At 33.2% G+C, this 20,130-nt stretch overlaps 1 protein-coding gene across 3 annotated transcripts; it reads right to left on the reverse strand.

Annotated features, from left to right (window-relative positions):
• Window positions 1–4,024: 4,024 nt before the first annotated feature.
• On the reverse strand, window positions 4,025–20,130 carry LOC124407403 (uridine phosphorylase 1). Of its 3 annotated transcripts, none has more exons than XM_046883719.1 (6): window positions 19,925–20,130; window positions 8,168–8,291; window positions 6,182–6,343; window positions 5,870–6,055; window positions 5,035–5,370; window positions 4,025–4,278 (listed from the first exon to the last, which is right to left on the reverse strand). In XM_046883719.1, exons 1-6 carry the CDS (start codon window positions 19,954–19,956, stop codon window positions 4,096–4,098), a joined length of 1,023 nt encoding a protein of 340 aa, XP_046739675.1. In that variant the 5' UTR covers window positions 19,957–20,130; the 3' UTR covers window positions 4,025–4,095. The 3 variants fall into 3 exon arrangements, with proteins under 3 accessions (XP_046739675.1, XP_046739589.1, XP_046739502.1); XM_046883633.1 differs by lacking the exon at window positions 19,925–20,130 and adding an exon at window positions 10,253–10,549 and having other exon boundaries at window positions 4,025–4,274; window positions 5,031–5,370; XM_046883546.1 differs by lacking the exon at window positions 19,925–20,130 and adding an exon at window positions 10,253–10,541.

Here is a 20,130-nt window from a genome sequence, read left to right on the forward strand (position 1 = left end):
GTGTATGTGCATATAACGTGTGTGATTTATGCCAGGTTGATAGTTGGGTATATTATATAATAGAATTGCAATATACCAGAATGACAATAATATTCGAGCCGCACAATCATACATAATATATATATGTATATTAGACTGTATCACAAAAATTGCCTATTTTTTTTTTTGAAAAATATACTGAAAATATTGTTCAGGATAACGAAAAAAGGCGCCTGTTAAAATGGGAGCTCTTAATTTTAATACTAAGGAGTGCCTCATCGCGATTTTCTACTTCCCATAAGAATAACATGGCAAAAATGGTTCTTGCTCCTTGCGATTTTTATAACAAGATAACGACGCGTCGTACAGAAAATTCATAAACATGTTTTTGTAGGAAATTGAACTTTCTACAAAAAAGGTCTCTTGTCATTTTACGATAAATCTATTCTTTCAAAAGTTATTTGAGGTCCTTTGCTGATGTTTGACCTCAAATAACTTTTGAATGAATAGATTTATCGTAAAATGACAAGAGACCTTTTTTGTAGAACGTTCAATTTCCTACAAAAACATGTTTCTGAATTTTCTGTACGACGCGTCGTTATCTAGTTATAAAAATCGCAAGGAGCAAGAACCATTTTTGCCATGTTATTCTTATGGAAAGTAGAAAATCGCGATGAGGCACTTCTTAGTATTAAAATTAAGAGCTCCCATTTTAACAGGCGCCTTTTTTCGTTATCCTGAACAATATTTTCAGTATATTTTTCAACAAAAAAAATAGGCAATTTTTTTGATACAGTCTAATGTATATAGATATATGTATGTATGTATGTATGTATTGTATATTATTGATATTAAATATTATATAAGTGTAGACGTGTATTAGAAACGTATAGTATATTATAATATACGCAATATACATGTACCTATATGTATATTGTGTGTGTGTACGTTATTGTATTATTATATTTGTACATATACGGTATAATAATATGTTATCAATAATTATAGTGAAGTAACAATGTTATACACGAAGTACACAGTCAATATGAAGGTGTATAATGTTACGTTATTACAATTATTAGTACAAGTATTCAACGTTAACAGGTTTACGGATTTTTTCTTTTACTCAAAATTAACATTATATATTCCTTTTGTTCAATCTTAATACTTGTGGTGTTTTTTTTTCCTCATTATTTATTTTTTTATTTTTATTATTCTTCAGATTTCTTTTCTACTTCACGTGTCTAGTAACATTTAACAATATGCATCACAGATATGTCGTTGTTTATAAAACAAATTATCATGTATATATAAAAATGTTACACGAGACAGAACAGATAACAAATGAACAATCAACGAAAACACGTTTATTTATCCGAATGCATGGCTGAAAATCTATTAAGATAATTGCAGTATCTTCTTTTATAATGATTCAATAATTAGTTTAACATACGAATGAAATTGCTAAATTTTATCGTATCAATTGCTCTATGTTACATGTATATATATATATGTAGGTTAGTAGAATATTGAAAAACGCATCAATGGCAGCCATGAAAAGTGTTGGTCTTGAGGGCTGACGATTGAAGTTTTAAAATATATTTCTATAGAGAGAAGTGTTGGTAGAAAAAAAAGAAAGAAAAAAAAAATCGGCTTATTTGACCGGCATTAATTTTATATCTTTATTTTTCTTGATATTAATAAATTTATTTCTATTCTTCGATATATGATTAAAAACTTTTAAACAGTGAATCATTAATATCTATAAATATTTCGAGGCAATGCTGTGTTTCTATTAGGTATTTGTCGAAATTTATTGCGACGCATGCGACCGGTACGGAAGTTAAATATTGCAGACCGAATAATTTGAACGGTCAGATTTTATGTGATTAGAAATTTTTTTTTTTCCCACTATTATTAAGAATACGCGATATATAATTAATTATAATTCGCGCTCGATAATTCGTACGCAACAATGATTATACACGTTATAACAGTATTGAGTCGAAACAATTTCTTAATCAGCTACACATTTGTAAAATAAAAACAACCTCTGATATCGTGCAATGCGTCAAGCCCTTCACCCAGTGGACATTTCTTAGATCTCTTGATCATTGTAATATATATATATATGTATGTATATACTCACCTTTAATTATTTTATAGGTATTTAGTCTAAAGCCCTAAATTTTCTACTACGCAAGCTTTTAATTTCAAGCCATAAGTGGGTCAGGTTTTTATTGTATATAATATACTTATATATGAATTTTGTACGTAATGTAACGTCAATTGGGTATCAGATTTTTGCGTAATTATAGCTGCAGGCCTATTAACGCGTGTATTTTAATTAAAAACGAGAAATATACACTCCGCTCTATCCATCATATCACTTGGTTATAAATTAACTGGAATGTAATTAAATTAACTGAGTTTTTTTTTTTTTTAATATTTTTATATATTACGAGGATGGCTTTTTCAGGGGAGTTTAATTAATTTGTCGATGTTCGTCGAACGCTTCTAACGATAATAACTTCGAACAGGGTACAAAGCGTTTGAGTTTTTCTTATCGCGTTGACAGACTTTTAAATTTCGCCTTTTTTCAGACAATATTTTATCACAATCCGGCGAGGATTCTTTCTTTGCAAATCATTGCGGGTGTTCTTTTATTATTTGTTTTAATTTTTTTTTTTTTTTTTGACGGGGAGGAAACGCAGGTATTAAAAAATTAATATTTGAGGAAGAGTCGACGTGTAGTGTAGTAATTAAAAATAATTAATACACCCCATCTATAATTCTACCCTCTTAGATTATATTCAGATAAATGTAAAAAAGCTGTTAAACTGAGATTGATAATTACCAATTTGTGCCAGTTTGCATTTTGTACGTAATTGTGGAAATAATACATGTTTGGTAAATATAGATTAACGAGTATCTTACACATCGGCGATGAAGTTTTAATCGAAAACTAGCAGTTGTTTTTAATATATATAACGTATATTGGATTAGATTTCTCTCTCTCTCTCTCTCTCTCTTTCACTGGTTAACAATTTGAAGTAACGAGAATATCTATAATGCCTACCATATTACATACAATTATAATAAAACAATAAAAAAAATTAAAAAAAATTTAGAATGTGTCTCTCTCTTTTTCGAAAAATTAAACAACAATTTATCTACGCGATTATTACTCTGTCTCGGGGGAAACGGTACACGTAAGTTGCAATAAATTATTGATACGAGTGCATACCAATTACAAGCTTTAAATCACTAACAATAAGTCACCATTCTTTTCTTCTCACGTCACTCATAGCGCAACCCGTGATGAGACATTTGGATGGTAAAATCATTATATGCATCTAAAGGAACCACATCGTGTTTTTTATTGTTTCCCTTTCGTTTTTTCGTCTAAGAAAAGACTTTATTTAATTTCCGAAGTATAAATAATAATAGTAATAGTAATAATAGTAATAATAATTATTATTATAATAACAATAATAGTAATAGTAAAGGCTTTCATCTTGGTCGAATATCGAAAATAATATAATATATAGTCACTGGAATTTTCACTTACGATATTAGGTTTTTTTATAAATAAAAAGTGATGTAAAATTTTTTTCATCTTATCAACTATAATACTATTCTTCATTCGTCACTTTGACGAATGAACTATTTGACTATACGCAATAATATAGCGAAGAAACAGAAGAGGCCGTTGATGGTACAGTCCTTTATTATATATTATTGTAAAAAGTAGCGTTAGATTAATGAAAGAAATAAAAGGTGAGAATGATGTTAATTTTTGTTAATAAAACGTAAGAATAAATAGAAATAAATATAAGTTGGAGAGTGGAAAAGAATTAATAAGCAGTTAGGCTTAAATAAATAATAAAGGGAATCTTTTTTCGTACATATACCTGATTATGGTGTAAAAAAAATAATTGTTAAATGTTAAAGACGACGAGGATAAAGACCTTCTTCAATCAGGTTATTGCTTCAGATCAGTGAAAATTTTCTCGTTGGGTTGCGCTATCAGAAACGCGTCTTCCGAAACAATTCACTGTTGGTGATTACAAATGATAATAATTAATTTTTATTAAGGGAAGCACTAATTGTTGCTTAATCGTAGGTCTCGGACTCTTGTTGTACTAGCTTAAAACGACGGGGACTCTTTACGCACATCGATCCGTGTCCTTCGACCGAAAGACGACCTTTGCGTTGCAGATATCGCTTTATGTATCTTGATATCAATTTCTGCGGACGAATCTGCCATTCTTCTAATACCTCCTTTGGCGCCATTACCTAGAGCAATGATGAATAAAATTGACCTTGAATTTAGAGCGTATATTTATTTTTTTTTTAGATAAATAACGAAGGCAGAAGTAAAAATATTGCGTCGTAATTTTTGTTTGTAAATAAAAAAAATGTTTTCGATATTAGCCGCAGTGCGAATATTTCGTAATGTTAACGTTGTTATCTATTATCGCTTACTTCCAATCGTCGCATCGTCAAAGGTCGGGAGATTATCTTTTCATTATAACGATGACGTACTTTTTAATGAACTTTTACGTACCCACACGGCTGACCTCTTTAATATGTTTTTAACTTTGCTTTCAAGTTTGTATTTTTGTTTATTTGTTTGTTTACTTTAAAAAGTTCGCATCTGCGATTTCGACAGCGTATCATTTTCTGTGATTTTAATCTAGTCGATTTTGCCCGGAAACTACTGATTCTCAGCTTTTTTTTTTTTGTAAAAGCTCGTTTATACATGGTTAGAAAAAAATGTCTCCAGCGGTCTACTAAAATTTTAATCACTAAGTGATAGATAGAAGAAAAAAAACTGTAAATTGAAAATAAAATTTCGATATCAGAATTTCAATGTTAAAATCACAATAATATTTGTATATCATATTCAGTAACAGAAATGTAAGAAATTGAACAAATACAAAGTTAAATCTGCCGAGAGAATATGCTTAAGTGAATTTTTCTGTCAGTCTAACAACTGACCTTAAGTTAAGGACTTTATCGTTATGTATTATTATCAATAAAATAACTTACCTGATCGCCTTTGAGTCGATCGAGTAGAGTTACGCAGACGACCGCTGATTTAATGCCGGCGTGGTGGGTTAGAGATGCGAAAGACAGGCTTTCCATTTCGATATTAACAACCCCAGCCTTGTGGACCTTGTTCAGATACTCCATCTTCTCGTTTTCGGAAAAATCACAGAATGCACCGTCGAGACGTCCCTGACCTTCGTAGAAATCGTAGGTACACATTGTCTTGCCAATCACTGTGTCGTACGGCTCTTGATCGGGTCGTGACATCGCCTTTAATTCGCGCGCTAAATGCTTGTCTAGTTTTGACGGTCTGTGAATCATTTTACCTAGGACTGGCTGAAATAGAAAAAAAAAATACATACACCAAGTTAGCATCTGAAATTTTCACGAATGTCTATCATGGTGGAATTGTATTGAAGTAAGGATTTTAATGACAATTTAATCGTTCTACATTCTCAACGAATCTGTTGTGAAGTTTCCTTTTTATTTTCTTTTTCTTTTTTCTTTTTTATCAGATACTCTTGATCGTAACGTTGATTATTTTTATTAATTGCCTTTCGATGAAGGGAAAATCGTTGCAACTTTTCGATTGTACGTTGATTTAATGAACTCTGAATACGATAGAGCAAAATTCCGTAGAGCAAAAGTACGGAGAATAAAGTGAAAGTTGGAAAATTAAAATGTACTCAAACAACGTAGTTTACTCGATGAGTGAGTGTAAAAAATTGGAAAAACCGAAAATCAGAATGACCAGGATTCCGAAGGTAAAAATATCGAATATCCAAAACAAATATATTTTAACACTTTTTGCGAAACGACGCGACGTTTAACTTACGAGTTCTAAAAACGGCCTGAGAAGACCGTCGACAGCCTCTTCGGATATGACGACGGTACCACCTTCGAGGCCGATTCCGCCGCAGGTTCCGATCCTGAAGAAGATCGGATCCTTCACTTTGGCGTGATACATGAGCTTTATAATTTCGTGAAGCAGTATCCCGACCGAAGGAATGCCCATGCCGTGCTGTATATTATAAATAAAAATAAAAAAAAAACGAATTAACATATATGTTTATTTATATTTATTTAATTTTTACGCATTAATATCGTAAGTCTTAATTTCCGGATGGTATTTGGGCGATATACTCACGCTCACTGAGAGAACAGGGCCAACTTTGTACATTGAATAACGATAGGAAAATTGACTGATGTCAAATAGGGTTGTGCCGCATGGTAGTTTGTGACCGATTTCTTGCATTATGTAATTTGCGAACTGTTCGACTCGCTTCGGCGTTCCCCCCATGCAGACGAACTGTAAAAGTGCACAGAAAAATGGACATCGGAATAATTAATCAAACGAAAATGACGAAATGCAATTGCGTGTGTATATTTGCGAGGTTCATGTAACAAAATACGTGTTTATTAATTGTAAGTTAGATGAGGAGCAATTAGGCAGAGATCACGTGGCTATGACAGGGGCAGTTAACTCAGTGAATTGGAGAAATCGTATGAAACGAAACGGAAAAAGAAAAAAAAACAAATAATTATAAAGTAGATACGTTACGTCACGTATGTTGCGAATTTGCCAGTGGCGTAATCATACATATATACATACATTTCTTATAAAATTGAGCAAACAATTTCTAAATGAAATTTAATTAACATTTCGTATTCATTCTTTTTGTCTATGAAACCTTTTTCAATTCTCTTTCATACTTCTCCGAAAACGCTTCCGTTTCCCATTTTCTGTCTTGTTTTTTGTATTTATTCTTGAATCTCACTCTAATAATTTATGTTAAATGAAAGTTAGAAATTAGTTTTTCATAAGATTTTAGAATCTAGAATATGATAACAGATTTTGAGTTAGACGTTAGTTTAATCGTGAAAATGAAATTACAGACACTAGGTCAAGAAAAAAACCTTACTCGGTGAAATTCTTCGAGAGTATTTTTCCCGGTTTCAGTGAGTAAAAATCTCTATAAAAATAACAAAAAATATAGAATAAAAAAACGTTTGCAGCTTTTTGCTTGCAAACCTGTGCAATTAATGCTCTCCAAAGGAAATTACCCGTCATTAATACACATTATATGATCTTTGCATATATTACGCACAAGAACACTAATCTTCATTCAAAGTTTGACTTTTATTTATCTGTATTATGTTTGTTTTTTGATGAGTTAGACCAGAATCCTGGTTCTAAGATATTATATATTAATCATAGACGTGTTTCCGGGGTTTTCAGATTTCTCATTTCCGCTTTCTGGTTAGTTAGCAATTAACTCGTGTATCGTGTTACGGTTTTTGCCATTCCGTACGCGCTCTTTTTTTTTCTTTTCTCATTGATTCTTCTCAAAGACTAAAGTTTACTTTTATATTCCTATATCGCAAGCGGTATTATTTTATCCGATGAAACCGTACGCCAGTGGTTTAATTATATACGTGCTTTTGTGTGTATAATACGTGTTATCCATATCGTATTCACAGTCTTCACATGTGTGCATACGTATGCTGAGGGTATATAAGCGCAGCTGTGCAATCGCGAAATTTTCGCCGCTAGCAAATTGCGATATATAGATATATATAATTATACGGTGTGAGAAGAAAGAAATCGCGGGACAAAAAATAAGTAAATAAATAAAACTAAACAAATCACGTACAAAAATGAAAAAATGAATGTTTGAAACGTCGTCCTCCATTTAAATGAATTGTATGGATATTATTATTATTATTATTATTATTATTATAGACTTATCAGTTATTGGCGAAGCTCAGATTTCGTCGCAGTAAATTTAATACCTATTTGCCGGTGATTTAATTCTAAGAATTGCGATAACTTCGCCATTCTTATATATTATAGTATCGAATATCGCAAAGGTGTGATAATTTTCGTCATTTATTTTTTCAATTTATTCATAAACTTCATGTGTTTTTTTTTTTTTTTTTTTTTTTTTTTCAAACGCACGTTTCTGTGTTTATCGTTTAATTTGCGCTAAAGTTATAAATATGCGGATTGAAATGCAAAATAATCAAACGTACAATGCTATTGGCGTTTATCGTTAATCGCGTGATATTATATTGTTGTATCGTGACGTCATGTGAAATTATTAATACAGGGATGATAATTTTTCGGTCGTACCTTAACGTCGCCGAACATTTCGACCAGGTCGTGGGAACCACTTCCAAGAGCGAGATGGTACAAAATGTCTTGGTCCATAAGCTCGATGTTCGGATTCCTAAGCCTGACCGAACCATCTGGGTACCTGGAACAATGAAAATCATAGCTCTGACGATGGGTGTATAAAAAGTGAATTTCAGATCATACGCACGGAGAGAAAATAAAAGAGATGATTTTATGGAAAATTGGAGTTTTTTTTGGCGAAAATATACCTACTTTGTAAAATTAATGCAGAATTTACTGTAAAATCAGCGAATAACACTGAGTGCTGAGTAAAATCTGCTACATTTATTGTAAAAAATATTGTTTTCATGGGTATTTTTTACTATAAATTCTGTTGCGTGTCTCTTTTTCTACGGTTTTTAGTAAAATCTAATCTTTTTTTTTCTCTACGTGAAACAATTGCACAGTAAATATATTGATGGAAATATATTGTAGCAGAACTTGTCGGGTGTTTAAGGAGATGATATTTTACAGTTTTGTTGTTAAGGAGTATCTCTATACCTACATGTAATAGTGATTTAAGACGACGGCTGATCAATTACGTGGAATTTACGTAATGCGGTTACGTTTACTGTGACGAAGATGCGTGATACGGTTTTTTGTTTTCATTTTAGAAACGCAGCTGTGAATATAAAGTCGAAGTTGAAATTTCGTGATTCGGTGGGAAAGATGAATTAGCTTTAAAAAATACCTCTGGCGTAAAATGTACACACAATTACTTTTTACAAGATAAGGGTAAATTGCGCTTTGTTTAACGAATGAAAATAATGGACTCGACTTCGATGCAAAAGTCATGCCGATGCGGATAGCAGTGATGTTATAATTAGGGTTTCGGATTTCTTCGAGAATACTCGACTATTCGGGAAATTTGTAAAACTTTGAAAAAATCATAAAATTGTTAATTTAATGCAATACAAATTACGCTTATTAACAATCATTCGTATTTGTCACTTATTTAGTCTTGTTTACATTTAAATGTTAATTACTTACATATTTTTCTAAAAAAAAAAAAAAGAACCAACCAAATCAAACTTTGAATATCTTCGTATAAAACTTTTAATTTATCTTTTTATTAAAAAGCAATCTTAGTTTCCTGACGTGAGTAAAAATATTTTATCGCACAGTCTTTTACTTAAACAATTAATATGTATCTGAAGTATCTTCGTAAAAACAAGATATTTGCAGAATTCCTTAAATTTTTTGAGAAAAAAATCTGTTCCCATTACAGATTGCTTCTGATGCGCACAAACTGTTGTAATTTTGTAAATATGTGCTTGTCGAAATGCGAATTGTGTATTTGCAGTGTTTGCAAGAAATAAACAAACAACGATCAAGGCCTCCTTGAACTCAGAAACAGCGATAAACTCATTCGAATCAGATCGATTGCGAAAATTACCTCGCGATTCGTATCAAATGTTTCGCGTTCCATTGTCGAAATATTACAAGATTATAGAATTGATATGCGAATATCATCGTCCTCGAAATAATCATTCATTTTTTTTTCTTTCTTCTCAATCGGTCAAAATATTGTTTGGTTTTTTTTTTTTCCTTTATTTTAATCCCCGAATTAAATTTTGATGAGAGAAAAATAATAATGCAAATTTTTTGTATACAAATTACTAGACGGCGAGCTGATTATTTTATTTATTATAAAAATTAGAAATTAAAAAGCAAAAAAAAAAAAAAAAAAAAAAAAACAACAGTATTCGAATTGTTTTCATTTCTGTTTGTGATTTCACTTCACCCATACATTTCGACACGTGTGTTCAGCGATATTATACACGCAATATTCAACGAGGTTGAAGTCGTTAACGTTATCGTAACAAAACGTTGGAAAGAAATTGACCAATTTCAAATTTCCAACGCCTTTAAAGAAACTTGGTTTTGTAAAACACATACATACGTACGAGTGTCTGTCTTTTTTTTTTTTATCACGCTTTGACAAATTTCAGACAATTCGAAATAGCAGTTTTTCCCTTCAACACGAATCGTCACAGTGACGTTACTAACAACTTCAGCATATTCAATATTTTTTGAATATACCTGATTTTTTCCAACGTTTCAACGTCCGCGTGAAATCCATTGCTCGATCCGTTGTTGTCGCATGATTCATTCGGCAATTTCAATTCACAGTTATGATAGTGGGTTGCACCGTCACCTTCACTTTCCGCTTCTAACGGAGCGTTGTGTCTGCAGGTGCAAGTCGGCATGTTGAGAGTGCAAATATTTGCTGCTTAAAACCGGTTCGAAGCTGCAGGTAAAGCGGTATAATAAGATTCTCGACACAAGCGAATACTCGTTTCCTTTTCTAGCTCTCACGATCGGGTTTTGCCTTTTTTACTTTCGATCTTCCTCTTCGAATAATATCACTGTACTTTTCTTTGAAAACCAATTTTGAGTAACGATTTTTCAAAATTTGGAAATTCTTCACGCATTCGAGACAATTTTTTTTTTTTTTTCTTTCACTTTTATATAAACGTTGCGAAATCCAAGGACTTAAAAGGTACACTTATTGTGCGAATCTGTCAGCTGTGATCGGTCAACGGTTGGTGTGACGTTCAGCGTTACGCGATCTGCACTGAACCATACTGACACGGGGTCTTTAGCTAGCCTTATACCACATCGAGTGCCAAACTCCCCTCCACCGTGTTTTTACCACTGGTTGCAAATTCTTTTATTTCTTCGCATTTCAAGTTGAATGTGTTGAATAAATGAATGAAGAATCTTGAAACTTTGAACGTTCGTATCGAATACGCGATGAACGATTGCGTGCGTAGTAGTCTGAACCTTTTTTTTTTTTTTTTTTTTTTTTTTATGGAAAATTTGACTATCCACAAAATAAAACCAAAAACAGCTTCTCAACTTGTATAGTTTTCGAGATATTTCGGTTAGAGTGTTTCAACATTTCAATCAGCATGAATCACCTTTTAGAATTTTATTACAGAGTTTCGATTTTACGAGGCTTCGTTTGAGGTAAAAACTACCTTTTTGAAGGTACGTGAGAAATTTTTTTTTTTTTTTTTTTTTTTTTTTCAAGTCGGCCTGATATATATGTATACATCAACAATTGTATTTATTTTTTCGCTAATAACATGATAAATATTAGATTTAGGAAAATTTTACAAGAAATCTTTTTTGTAGAGCATTAAATTTCCTCCAAAATAGTTACGAGAAATTTTTTTTTATAATACATATAGTTTTAAAGTAATGAACAGTTTTCTTTGAAAAAATTTCTAGAGAAAGTTGAAGTTATTGATATATTAAATTGTTTTGTTTTACGCATTATATTTATTATATATATATCTATACGATAGCTTAGGAACGGAAATAAAAATCTTTCGAATTACTTATAATTAGCGATCTTTTGTCAGGATCGGTATTCGCAGGGCTATATTCGGGATGGTTTACTGTCTAAAAATATAAGATTTTCTCGCTAATATATGATCTAGATAAACGGTTTGGATGATTGCCAATTTTTACCGCCGCCGCCGCCGCCGCCGCTGCGATATCCACATCGTAAGTTTAGCTTGAATAATGGGATTATTAACTCCTTGAAAATTATCCTCCGCAGAGTTTATGCATTGTTGAATAACTGCAGTATGAGCTGTAGGAATTTTCATAAATGTAAAATGAAATTTTGTCAGACTTGGAAGATGGGGTATAAGCCGTTGGCCATGAATTTGCGACTGATATTGAAAATTCTCTTACGCGAAATTCCACACACATCGCTACATATACGTGTAAACGACAATGAAATTTTATTTATTTATTTATTTATTTATTTTTTGATTTCTCTGTCTCTAGAATTTACAGTCAAATTTCTGCATCGCGAATCTTTTTCACAAAGATTTTGTTGACATTCTATTAAAATCTATTTCTCAAACGTATATCCTTTAAAAGATTTAACCAGGCAACTGGCTTGTCCGCAATCACGATTATTTTCAAAAGTCCAAATTTAAAACATTAACGAATAATAATAATAATAATAATAATAATAATAATAATAATAAGGTTGAATATATTTTGAATACACTCATATAATATTTTACATATCAATATTCCTAGCTATTTGTATTAATTATCGTACTTTTAATTGATCCTCAGTATATTCTTATACGTAAAGGATAATTGTGTTCAAGGATATTATAAAAATAATACAGATATTGTACACAATTGCATTTAATCGTATCGCTAATAATGATAAATCAATGCTCTTCTATACATAATTTTCGCTCAATATCTGAAAAGGAAAACCATTGTCTCTATCTCTAGTCTATATACTTACATTTCATTTATAAAACAATTCATTGTCAGATGTGAACGTGCCATCTGTAACCAACGATTACGTAATTGATACTACTCAAAGCTACGTTTACTCCGAATCGGCACGAACGGATGTGTAGATATACATGTACGTGTGTTATATATATGTTGCACGATATATCATACGTTACTCATATGTACATACATACGTATCGATACTGAAAATTATACTGTTTTGTGAAAATTGTTTCAAACTTTTGTTGCGCGATCGAACGTCGATTTCGCATTACACTTGTACTACGAAGAGAAATTTATATTCTATAACATATTTGGCGTGCAGAAAATTGACAAGATTTTAATATCATGTGCAATTATTATTATTATAGTCAGTTTTTCGCCATATTACCGCGGTACGCTGTAGGAATTTTTTTTTTCTTAATTTTTCTTATTTTATACACTTTTAAAAACAAGCACAACATTGTATGACTTTCAGAGTTCACTTTAATTATTCTTCGGTCTTGTTGACGAACTTTGTGCAAAAATCTTTTTTTACATATTCAATTATCTTTTAAATACGAAGTTTAAAAAAATAAGAACGGTTCAGTTATTTATGAAATGTATAAATACTATACGTACAACTTTCCAATTTATTTTACAAGTATTTGGCGAAACACGCGATGCCGAATACGTCACGTACAACCAGCTACGTCAATTCTGTCGCGTCAAGTCTGATTTTATCCTTTATTCCGGTTGAATCATGGGGAACTTGAGCTATCAGTGACAGAATCAATCTCTTCGTTTCTCAGATATTCGCACGGAATGATCGACACCGACCACCCTGTACAGCTTCAACAAGTATGTATTCAATTCCAAGATACTTTTGAAGATCTAACGTCGACGTCCACAATATATTTAGCAGCTTCCGGAACAGGACTTCATGGATCTTGTATTTTGTAATTTATTGCTCATATTACGATCCGTGAACATTTCGTCAATTAATATGTTGAAAAAAGATCCGGACATTTGAGAAAGAAACTTACTCAGGTGACTTATGGTTTAGGCATACAAGCATTACGCGTTCTCACGTGATTTTCTATGTCTTTATCGAATTTAGACTACTAAAAATATTGTTTAGCTAATGCCGTCATTTTAACCGATCCTCGCACGAGTACTATGAATTTCTTCTAGCAAATACGTATCGCAATTTCTCCAGCGCTACGATACTGTAAAACTGAAATGGATTCAAACTCCTCTCGTAACTTTAATCATTCGTCCTTACTACGAATGTATATAATATGCGATGCGTGGATTAAGGTCGTTTTTCCGTGAATCATTTTGGATTAAAGGTTTCTTTACACGTATGAAGATTGTAGGGCACACTGAGTTGCACAAGCGTTGGCAGCGATGAATTTTTAAATTCAATTTCAGTACCTCAATATTGCTCAATTTTGTCACCTTTATTATTCAGCGAAGTTAAGTTTCCTTCACGGAATGCGTTTGCCCCGTAATGAATGATCGATCAATCGTATCGAGAATTCCAGCGCTCATGACCAATTGAATATACTAGAAGCTAGTGATGCGTTAACCAGAGGTGATAAAGTAGGTAGCTAAAAATTTCTTTCGAGGACATTGAGATCGATTAGTTTTCTTTGCGTGTATAACATACTCGGATCCGTTATACTAGTTATAATACAATCGTACGAGGATGTGGATCGTTGAATAATTTGTAACGAGATGAAGAAGAGATCGAGGAAGAGATATAGTATAGTTATTTATCAATACCGGAGTTACGAGAGATCTTTCTCTGCGGGTTTATCATTTTTTTTTTCGTATAAAACCGATAATCTCGGTGTTGAAAAATCGATAGAAAGATCAAGGCTCAAACTGATCTACTCTAACGTAGTCGAAGCCGTTTGAATGCGTGTGTTACGATTAAAAAAAAAACAAAATACAAAACACAAGCTTTAAAAATTTAACAATACAAAGTCCGGACTATCATGAACGGTGCATGCAAAGGTTTTTTTTTCAAATTTTTAGGTTCATCTCAAAGTTGAACTCTAAATGCAAAAAAACAAACGACTGATTTTTTTCAAAAAATTTCAAACAATTTGAGACTTTTTCCATTTGTTTTGAGACGCACAAAGCAACTGAAAATCTGTAGTCCGAAAGAATTTCGATTAAGGTGGGATCATTTCTTATTCCCCGTATAAACATAAATTAGTTGTTAAAGTTGCGGGTTCGTAGTTTAACTTGGCTCTCGGAGTACTAAGCGAACTTTAATTACAAGTACGAAGTTTCTCCCTAGTGGGATCAGGCTTCTGCGGTCACCTGCTCTGATATTCTTGCCGCTTTGTTGTATTAATTTTGGCCTTCCATGATACACCGGAATTTAAGAAAAGGTGTTTTCTTAAAAATTATTAACAATACGCTATATGCTCGATAGTCAATGCTCAGCAATCGGAAGTTTTATCCGTTCGATGCGATTAGGGTTGAAATATCAAAGTTACGAATACTCGAACTACATAGGATAATAATATTTGAAATTACAGAATAATGTTTCTGCCATTTTGCATTGCTTGTTAGATATTTTTCGATAAATATGGAAGGTGAAATAGACGTTTGAATTCGTCATTCAAGTTCTACGATTACAGTTACCGTCTATTGATGAGGGATTTTGTGAAAAATATACATTTTCGAAATAACATGTGTGAGAAAAATATTTTATTCCGATCTCTGGAAGTTTTCTATTTAAAAAAAAGGCCAGTTTCACGTACCACCGTAGCGTATAATGGACTGGGTACTTGTGTGGACAATAAAGCCGAGAGCTTTACAGTGCACATGACAGCAAGTCACTGCGAGTATTGATTAGGTTGATTAAAACGTAAAGCGCGGTTTACTTTTAGCCTGTGGATATAAATAATGTGTAACTTGAGAAATCAGTAAACGCGAGTCACTTCACGGCGAGTAACTTTTTGCGCTTTTATAAATCGAGCATATGTATAACCAATTCTGATGATAAATTTGTTCAGGAATTATCTCAATTCCGATAAAAATAGAATTTCGAATTATTGTCAGGTATATACGTCAAAGAGCCTTAAAATAAAAATCTCTCAATAATAAGCAGCGTTTAATCTGAAACCTTGCAAAACTGCTTTCACGTTCACTTTAATACGATAATTACACTGGAATATACCGTACAAGTCAACCTTTGAACGATTAATGAGATTTTTTTCACATCCTGCCTTCTAGTTTTACACTGAATTCAACATTTTTGAAAATCCTTGATTACTTTCAATCTTTCGCGTATAATGAAATGGTGTTTTGGAAAAATCCTCGACGTTCCTTGCAGGTTTTTCATATTCCCAAACCATTTCGTATCCAAATAGTCTTTCAAAGAAATGCAATCCGCCTCCTTCCCAATTACAATTTGACCGAGGTAGAGGATCCACTTGATCTGGTTCACTTGATGGGATTCCTCGCTACCGATACCCTATTCCCGCCTATACATTCCTCGATTTTTTCCTACCCTATAAGGAGGGTTGGTTGATTGCCGTTGCCATGGCGACGAGGTAAAGGCGACAAGCTACCTCACGGTCCTCACGGTGGTGAACTCCAGGGTGTGGTGCCGCAATAGGCAGCTGGTGTCTGCAGGACGCACCTTATATCCTTCACAAAAACACAAATCGACGTGACGAATGACTCTTGAATAGCGATTAGAATTCTTCTTCCTTTTTTTTCCCTACTTTTTTTCCCCTTTATACAACCGTTTAGTTCAGCTTCGTTGTTTTCTCCATGGTTGATGATATTTGGAAGTGAATCGATCCCTCGAAAGGATCTTGTTAACATTTCTTCTCAAATTTGCACCGTTTTATCTTCTTCGTATAGACATATATATATATATTGAGTGGTATTCTTTGTCGTTACAAATTGTTACAAAGTCGATAAGCCTGACGACATTTCTTCTACTTCTGCGTCACTTTCTGTATAGTATAGGTGTATAGGTATATATGTATATATAGGCATGCAGGCGATTGTTCGTTTTTCTTCATCGATTTAGCTTCTGAACTTCGGGGGTATTTCAAGACTCTTATCGAATTGGAATATAAGTATATACTTGAACCGGAGTGTATATTAAAATGGCGTGAACTGAGCACCCGCCACTTGACAAATTTTTTCAGCACTTGTAACGCGGAGTCTTCAACGAATAAGCGTTAATGAAAAAATAAAAAAATTCAAAGATTTGAAAAATCGAAGGATTTTTGGTGAATTGAGTCAGGAGAAGAGACATTTTGTGACGCGGTATACCGCAGTCGCTTGCTGAATAACTAACTACACGGTCGATTCTTTTACATTTACCTGAGTTTTTAGACGTTCTAGGTTTCGAGTAACAAAATTTGTATTAAATCGAAACGTAGACATATTTCGATTAAACGTTTCCAACGCTATAGTCATACTATTTGTTATTTGTGGTAAAATTTATCCTGTAAAGTATGTGGATTAACATAAAGAGTACAGATATAAAGGAGGACTATCTCTCTATCTATTCTACAGGAGTGGAAAGTGACGATAAAACAGAGTACAATTAAAGTGGCATTACTGTAGCAAAAGTTTCGCAAAACGCCAATCAGATTGAGGCCTTATTGTTTATTAGCGCCATTCTGGTTACTTGTTGATCCACTGCGTTTGTTGCTTTTTGGTGTACACTCTTTCAGTTGAAAACCCATATCAGATACTTTTCCTCACCTCCACCCTTCATAGGGTGAAAGCAATGCTTGACGCAACTTATAGTTTCGTCGTTTAGCATCAAATATTCAATATCGTTCAAAGCTTTAAGCATGGGAATTTTCTTGATTAAATAAATTTAGCAAGATTTTTTTTCAGCGTAAATGTGTAATACAATCCTATGAGTAAACAACAAGATGTATAACCTCCGTATGGTAAAAATGTGTTTCTATTAAACTGCACGTGTCTGTTTTCACACCATGCATGTCACGTGTGTCAAGTAACATTGTTAAGGCTTACCGCATGCCCTGAATTTCTGCGTGTAAATGCATCTCGGTTTCATGCTGCACTCTATGCATACGTTTTCCCGATGTGCAGTGACAATGTGTATGTACGTCTACTACTACCCACGCTTTTATCGGATTTGAACTCACGCCGCGACGACGTGACAACAAATGCCTATTCAATTTAATGCGTTTTTGCCGAACGCTATATATATATGCTTCTGACGAACAATGCGGTATAACGCTCGCGCGTTCCGGTATCATCGTCGAAATTCTCGCTCTGCTCTCGTGATCGGCTTTTGTAACCCCTGCAATTTTTTTTTTGCACACACGACAAAATTTTTCCACCTAATATATGCTTTCCGAATTCCAACCATTCACACCCTCCCTTGTTGGATATTATTTTGCGAATAGTTTTTTTTTGGAAAATATGTCAAAACGATTATTTTAAATCGACAATTATAAGTTTAAAGAATTTTTGTGGAATTATTCTGAACATTGATAATTTACAAGAAATCAAAAAGATTCTGTATGAATAATTTCTGCGAAGCCAGCAATAATATTGCCAATCTATGATGATTTTTGAATAGTAAATCGAAAATGATGTATCAAAAAATAGAAATTGACTTGCACAAGAGTTTTTTTTTTTCTTCTTCTTCTTTTTTTTTTTTTTTTTTATTTTACATTGTAGGTTTAATCTGATTGTCGCTGGAAAAATAGGCGGTGGTAAAAAGAACATTTAATCCATTGTAAAAAGAAGAAAAAAAAAAAGAAGTTTAGAGAAATCAGAACGGTTTTACTATAACGTATATAATATTCTCATCGAAATCGACGAAGCACCGTTTGTTCTAATTATTTTTCTTTATCTCTCTGTCACCGTCAGAGATTATATCACTCACAGCGTACCGATTATTGTGCGCGGAAACCCGTCTATCTTAACAGAGATATCTATATGCATAAATATATATTTGTATACGTATAATACAGTATTTTTCAACAATGAGTCTTTCAATAGCGAAACCGGTTTCAAAGAAAAAAATCTAAAATGAACAACATTGTCGTGTAGTTTGGCCCGGAAGAGTTTATCTCACTGATCAATGGACGGCGAGTACATATGTCACGAGGCTACGTCTTATAGCTATAGTACATATATACTTTATTGAATACGTATAAGCGTTCTGCGAACTTCTTGTTCTTTGTGTCGTGTATGTACGTATATACATACATGGGGAAGTCCATGCCAACCAGACAACTGATTCATCCGGACCACTTTTTGTTTCTCTCATCTTTCTTTTATTACCTTTCAACAGCCATTCAAACTACTATCCATTATTTTTTTCACAATTTTATTTCAATTTAATCTCGAGTCATCAATTTTTAAAAACTTCAAATGCTTACGATTGAAAGAGAGAAAAAAAAAAAGGAAGAAGCTTGTTTCTTACGATAAAGTAACATAGATTTACAGAAGTATTAATATCTGTTTTTTTCGCTGACTTATTGTACAAGCATTTGAAATTTTCAAAAATTGATGAGTCGATATTGGATTGAGATGAAAATCTGATTAAAATTATGGGTGATTAGTTTGAATTCGTACCGAGAGATGAAGAAAAATCAGCAACATCAGAAATAGTCAGGGGCAATGGCATGTTGAATTGGCATGGAATCCACTATACAAACATTGTAAAATTTTCATGTATATTTCATTACGGTATGATTGGTTATGAACTCGTAACACGCTGCGACGATTCGACGTTCGATTGTTAAAAAATTAGTCAACGGAATCAGCCTACACGAATCTACTTAGAGCCAACTGCGACGCATCGATATATTATTTTCGTATCCTCGAGTTAAATGTGTTGTCCATGTCATGACGTTGCACTCGTCAATTGTATTTGTATGTACGGTATACGCGTGACCTCTATTTTCAAATATTTAAAACGTCAATCAGCGCGATTGGATCGTTTCTGCCGTTTAAAGACCGAACGCGTGTGTCATCCGCCAATCGCAGTCCAGGAACAACGTCGTCTGCTGCTGTCCTTTAATCACGATTGGCTTTTCTCGACGAATAAACATACAACAGTATTACAAACGTAAGAACTAACACGCGTTTAAACAATCGAGAGTAAATCTCGCTGCTCGATAAGAATGGTATAAAATTTTTCGCAACAGGCAAAAACACGATCAGCATAATTCCTTACGGTTATAAAAATTATTTCACGAAATGGCGAAGTACTGTGTAGACCAATTCCTTGAATATTCTACGCTTACAGTGAAATAAAAATTTCCAGTTCAATTTCAATAATCGATTCAAATTTAACAATGAAATATCGAGGGGTGGATGGATTATATCGGAGAATGAAATGGATAGGAATATAAGGTAAGCTTAATAGAGCTATAGGCTAGCTATAATGCGAAGAGTGCGGATACCACATCGATGCGCACTTACTCGTCGTGTTCTTCTTCCAGTAGCAACGACATCCTCTCGTAGGTTGACTCTCGGTCGGATGATGGGAAGAATATTATCGCCTATAAGTCGATTGATATCAAGTAATACGGAACACCGTGTATACGCGGGGTGTTGTCACCGGTAGCTATAAGCGAAAATGTAAAACTCGACGATGGCTCTTGCACCACTTTGGACTCCAGGCTTCG

Source organism: Diprion similis, chromosome 1, assembly GCF_021155765.1.
Source record: "Diprion similis isolate iyDipSimi1 chromosome 1, iyDipSimi1.1, whole genome shotgun sequence".
In the NCBI taxonomy this organism is placed as follows: domain Eukaryota; kingdom Metazoa; phylum Arthropoda; class Insecta; order Hymenoptera; family Diprionidae; genus Diprion; species Diprion similis.

What these genes read in the sequence shown, in the direction of transcription:
- LOC124407403 (XM_046883633.1), bottom strand. Translation starts at nt 10,419, where the DNA reads ATGCCGACTTGCACCTGCAGACACAACGCTCCGTTAGAAGCGGAAAGT. An exon ending in AAATGTTCGGCGACGTTAAG is followed by an intron (nt 6,344 to 8,167) that starts GTACGACCGAAA and finishes GCACTTTTACAG; the next exon opens with TTCGTCTGCATGGGGGGAAC. An exon ending in TCAGGCCGTTTTTAGAACTC is followed by an intron (nt 5,371 to 5,869) that starts GTAAGTTAAACG and finishes TTTCTATTTCAG; the next exon opens with CCAGTCCTAGGTAAAATGAT.